General features: G+C 36.2%; 1 protein-coding gene across 4 annotated transcripts in view; it reads left to right on the top strand.

The window, feature by feature from the left end:
- Positions 1 to 4,046, top strand: part of CCNY (cyclin Y) — a 128,968-nt gene extending 124,922 nt beyond the window's left edge. For all 4 annotated transcript variants that reach the window (XM_040591810.1, XM_040591811.1, XM_040591812.1 and 1 more), the window contains one exon: positions 1,004 to 4,046. In XM_040591810.1, the coding sequence (XP_040447744.1) occupies positions 1,004 to 1,120 (117 nt within the window). In that variant the 3' untranslated portion in view covers positions 1,121 to 4,046. The remainder of the gene's footprint in view (positions 1 to 1,003) is intronic.
- Positions 4,047 to 6,000: the final 1,954 nt, after the last annotated feature.

Consider the following 6,000-nt stretch of genomic DNA (forward strand, 5'->3'; position numbering starts at 1 on the left):
GCCTTATCTTAAGACACCACTCAAAAGCATACCTGAGTAAATAAAAATCCTGGTTTAGTTCACCTTATTTTTTAATTTGACCTTGAGTACTCCTTGCAGTGAGCTTTCTCTGCAGTTCTGCATGTTTGATACCAGAGTTAACATCCCTACTGATGCCAGCCATAGCCTGTCCCAACCATATGAACTCTATAACAGACATGCTATTTTAGGGCAGAGTATATTTGTGCGTACGAGGTCCATAATAAATATTTGTTTTAAACTTGGCTAAAAACAGTAGAAGAAACGTAAAACACTAACTCCAGTGTAGTATAATAGGAGTTGACATTTAAATAATGTTTTTCTCTCTCTTTAAATGTTTTTTAACATTTCTATGTATTTTCAATGCAAATTAATTTGTTCTGAATGTGAGTTATGTTTCCCACTGGCACCACGTAAGATAGCCTGATCACACGAAAATCACCATCTCCTTCTGAAAGGCAAGTAAACATCAGCTCTGTAAGCAAAGCAGGGCGAGTATTCTGACAGACCATTTATCAGTAGAGAATACAATCACTACAAAACATTTTAGGAAATAAAAAAATTAAGAGTCATCCTCTTTATAAATACTCCAAATATCCTTACAATTTCTATAGTTGTTTTTCTGAGTTTTCCATGATTTTTCACCAATGAAGTGCTATATATGAGTTACCATATAGCAGTGGGTAACCATCATCAGCTACCTCGATGAGATTTGTGATGGTTAGCCTGTAAAGAAAAAGCTTGGAATATGCTCACTGAGTCCTTCAAAAGCAGCTGTGACGAACAGTGCAGTGCCAGTGTGTTTCTTTCTTTTAGATTAATGAAATGAGAAAGACGATTTGGGAAGAAGCTCTCTGTGTGTTTCGCCTAATGAAGTGATTTTTTTTTTAGTTCTACCTATATGTAGAAATCTGCATTTAGTTTCATTTCCCCTGTATAGCTGTGGTCAATGCTATTGAGGTTTTTTCATTCTTTTGTCTTACAGGCCATTTCCCGCCTGTGTGAAGATAAATATAAGGACTTCAGGAAAGCTGCAAAGAAACGGTCAGTCAGTGCTGACAATCTAACTGTGGTTAGATGGTCCCCTGCTATTATCTCCTAACAGAGGAGACTGGAATATTCCTACGGACGTACTGTTTCATCCATCCATTTTTTTTGGGGGGGTGGGCGGGGGAATAAAGAAAAAAGACTTTTGATTTTTTTATTTTTAGATCTGTCAAGCTGCCTTTACAGTGCCTCCCCATTGTGTAGCACACGAGTAAAATACCTAGTGGAAGGAGAAATGGAGAAATCGCTGTTTGGGAGAGAAGATGGGCAACATTTTTTTTTTCTCACTTTTGCTAACAGCTTTACCCTTTTTATGAGGAAACAGCAAATCAGGTGCTTGGAAGAAACAAAAAAAATGAAGTAGAGGCAGAAAAATATTTAAGAACTCTGTGCCATTTTCCAGCGTGCTGTACTCATGAAGAGAAATGGCAGCATGAAAGCAAACCATGTAGTCAGATAACTGCACTAGAGGAATGAAGTTGTGAGAGTTCCATCTTAAAGGTTTTTCTTAGTATCTTTTTTATTTTTTGTTGTTCTTTGCATTCCTCATTGCTGCTTCCCAGGTTAAATTCTTCCCCTTGCACAGCAGGAAATACAAAGTCTGTATTTACAGTAGCACAAGCCCCTAGATAAATAGTGTTGGGTTTTTTCACTGCACTTTTCTCTGTAAGCTGTCTTACTAGCATTATTCTTCGTAATTATTATGCATATGTTATTTCTTGTATGCCTTTTATTGTATTTCAAAAGAGAGAACTTGACCATAGTGCTGAACCAAAAGTATGTACAGGGATCAGAAGATCTTCATAATTTCATGATGTGTTTTATTTATAGTATACTTGGGTGCGTGTGCCTTCCTGAGTTCTTGGAATCATTTATTTTTCCTTAATATAAAGATACAGTTATTAAAGTGTTCAGATGATGATGATAAGACTTGGGCCAAATCTCTGAAATTTGCAACAGATCTTGTGATTCTTTTTGCAGATTTTCATAGCATTAGAAGTTTAGCAGAATTCATTTTGTGGGACTTGTTTGTTGGGTTGTTGTTTTTTTTTCTTCGTATGGCCTGACTAGTTCATTCCTTCACCTCCAGGTCCATTGTTGCAAGCAATATTCTCAATTTTTATATGTTTACTTTAAATCAAAGTGAGTCTGTTTGTATAAAATAAAAAATAATAAAAAAAATTGTTCCAGTGAGAAGGCCTGTAGAAGAGCAGAATGGAAATCTTAACAAGGTATTTGTCACAAGTAGAATCAATTTTGAAGCTAAAATACAAACCCTTGTGTTTTTCAGCATAGGTGCTTATAGAAACTAAAAGTAACTGAACTGTGAACATGATTTTCAACTCTGATTATTAAGCTCTTCTGTGGTTGTTACTAGTTCCCTCTTACTGTGGCTGTTGCCCCCTTGGAATTTGTAAGAACCTTTTATAGCAAATAACTTGTCAGTATAAGCATATGTGCTTTATAACGCCCCAGGGTGATTTCTCCACTCCCACCCCCACTCCCTTTTTTTTTTTTTTTCTTTTTTTTTCACAGTTTAGGAAAATATAGCGGAAAACTCTCAGTTCCCTGAAATATTTTCTTTGCAACTATCATTGACATGAATGGCAACAGACGTCCCTGATTTATGCACTACTGTGGTAAACCATAAAGATTTCGTATTTGTTTTATTAAGCCCTATGGGCTTGTAGCAAACCCAGGGGCCCAGAGATACACACTTGATTTCCAGTGCAATGCTAATTGGATGCCTCCAGGTGGAGAGGCACTGACAGGATTGAAGTAGTAATACCAAACAGTTTTCTGTTAACTTTCTAATGTGATTTCTGTGGTTTGAGACATGAAGGCTTTGTCCATAAATTCTACTGATGTCTTTGGGCCTTTAAAATAATCTTATTCTCATCACTTCTTGTTGTGCCAATGCATCAGAACTGTGAGTATCCAAGTCCATTTTTCCCTTGAACATGGAATGTAAGGAAAGTGTTTATAACAATATAAATGCAAATTACAGCATTTGAAACCTCTTTACAGATAATATCAAAAGAAACATTTTCAGAGCATTTGAAATTCATCCTTTATAAGCGTAAATTTAGGCTTTAAAATATGTAAAATATTTTGATTTATCAACACTTTGCTAAACTATTTTCCATTTAACTTGATATCAGGAATATTGGTTTTATCCATTTCTGGGTGATAGAGATATGAACTTTGGATTATGTAAAGATCTCAATGCATCTACTATAATTTTTGTGAAGTTTATTAAACTACTTTAAAGATTGTATAGTCTATTTATTGTATGTATGTACATACAGCTGATACTTTAAAAAGTGGATTCCATAAAACCTGGCTCAGTCTTGTTTAGACTATTGAATATCGTTTTAGCCTTGTGCACTGGACTCTACCTCTGTATAGGATAATTTTCCATATTCTTAATTAGTACTGATTCTGTGATTAACTTGGTTATGTTTCTTGCACTAAGAATTAAAAAAAAAATCTGCTGTAAGTGTGGATTTTTTCTTTAGTTTGAGTTTTGAGGTATGAATCCTCTACAATTAGATGGACATTTCTTTCCCTCATGTGGTTATAAAATGATTCTTTGCTTTTTCTTCTGGTTTGTTCCATGGTTGCCAAAAGATACAGTACCTGTCAGTAAATCGTAATTGAGTGTCTTTTGTTTGCAAGTTATTCTATACCATGTAATTAAAAATGAATTATTATTTAGGATTATGTTGTGTTTAGTGCAGTTTTTTAAGCATTACTGTATGGAAAATGCCATTGCAAGGTTAGAGACTCACCCGAGGTGTGAGAAGGGAGAAGAACCAAATAGTGTTTTAATTAACACCGCAAATACATTGTGTTTTTCACTTCAGAACCTGAAACTAAGTTTGCTGTAAATGTTTTCTGTTTTGAGGTTTTCTTTACTGCTTTGGTCACCGGCTCAGAAATGAAAAGGTGTAGGAGATGTAATAAACCTGTCCCTTCAAGCCTCATTGTCTTAATGAATTATTTGCATTTGTTGAGCCAGCGGGCCATTCATTTGGTCATTTATGCATTGGTAGTTGGATGAATATTATCTTGTAAGGGTTTCTATTCATGCATCCCTCTGCAGCCCAGACATGTTTGCCTAATTCCTGTTTCCATTTGCAGACTTGTTTGTGTTTCATTTTTTGTCAGTGATACGTGTCATTTTGACAGACACTGTTCTTTGGGACTGAGAACGCTGGAGTCACGTGATCAAGTGCAAAAAGAATTAAAAAGTCAAATTACATTTTCCACCTTCCACAAACCCTATCAGTCTTTCAAATGATACATTTTTTTTCTGTTGCTAAAAACATACAAAATTCTGTCCCATAGGAGGGTAATGGTATCCTTTTCAGGAATTGTCTGTATTATTTATCTTTCCTTACCTGTTTTTGAGAGAGAGGTTGGCATATATGGCTTATTTTCCCTTAGCTTATTTAGCTCAGTTATCAGGTAAACTAAAACCATGATGGAAGAACTGTTTACGTTTATGGAGTCTTAGCTCAGACTTTGTTTTTCAACACCTTTTTCTCTACTTCCTAGCTTTCCTAATGCCAGAAACCTTAGATATAACCTAAAGATTAGAACTAGCAAAAACTTCATCCGGAAAGGGTGATGGTGTATTGGTGGCAGATGACAGTGACATCTGGAAGTGTTGGCTATATATAAAAATAACAGTATGTGGGAGGGGATAGAGGAACTGAAGGGCAGAACCAGAAAAAAGCCAAAACCTTAACAGCTGAAGCAAAACGTTATTTACAGTCATCCTTTGTGGTAATGAACATTGCATTTTCCAATGACACGTTTAAACTACTAACTGAAGTGCTACACATCCACTTGCAGACTCCTGTTACTCTCCTTATGAAGACTTCTACGTGGTCTTCGTAAGGAATTCACTCAGCCTAGCTTTTAGCACTTTCCTCACTTTTGTTTGCAATATTATTTCTGGAATCAGAATATATGTATATTTATATATATAATTATATATATTTTTTTTTACTTGAGTTGACAGTTGTTGATTACGTCTGCCTACCTCTGCAGTGGAGTGCCCACTTCATGTCTCTAACAGGTTGTGAGAAAACAAATATAAACACCAACGTACCTGCATGAATATGAGCTAGTTGTATACAGAGTTGTTAGTATTGCACTTTGGATGTCAATACTAAATTTGTGCAATACTAACAAAGTGCAATAAGTGTCTTTCTGCTGTTTCTGTTTTTTCTCTTCAACTGAACTACATCTTGGGGAAACCGTGAGAGTTTGAATTGCATAAACTAAAGGTAATGACAGAAGGTAAGCAGTGACAACTGTTAGGAGAAAATGCTTTAAAAAAGGAAACAAGATTTAGAAGAAAAGCTGCTGATCCTACACTAACCAAAAGTGATAGCAGAAATAGATTATGATGCTTAAAATGATTGTTTCACAGTGTGTATGAACTTGCTTTTCTGGGTCTTCTTATGAGAATCCATAAAAAGTGACTGGCGATTCCCAGATCCACAGCTTGAAAATGACTGCACACCTTAGCCAAGAAGACATGCGTGAGTTTACTTCTGTTGCCTGGGCTGGCTCATCAGGCTCTTCCCATTAAAGAAGGAGCAACAGCATGGCAGATTGAGGAAAGGCAGGTGACAGAGCAGTACAAATAGACCGTGTTGTGTTCCTTCTAAAATGGCTGGTCTGATGCAATTTGATGTGAAAAGAGAGAGTTGCTTTTTCATGCACTCTACACCACGTGTAATGTGCTTCAGTTTTATCAGTGGAGACTTTCAACTGTTATAGCTGGAGATACTCTTCAGTAGCGATATGCTGAGCAAGCTGCTTGGTGTGGTGATAGTTGACAGTTTACCTACCTTTTCCATGAGTTGTCCAGAATCTCTGCAGAGTTTCTAAAGCTCGCGCAAGGCACTGGACAGTATT

The sequence above is a fragment of the Falco naumanni genome, chromosome 4 (genome assembly GCF_017639655.2).
Source record: "Falco naumanni isolate bFalNau1 chromosome 4, bFalNau1.pat, whole genome shotgun sequence".
In the NCBI taxonomy this organism is placed as follows: domain Eukaryota; kingdom Metazoa; phylum Chordata; class Aves; order Falconiformes; family Falconidae; genus Falco; species Falco naumanni.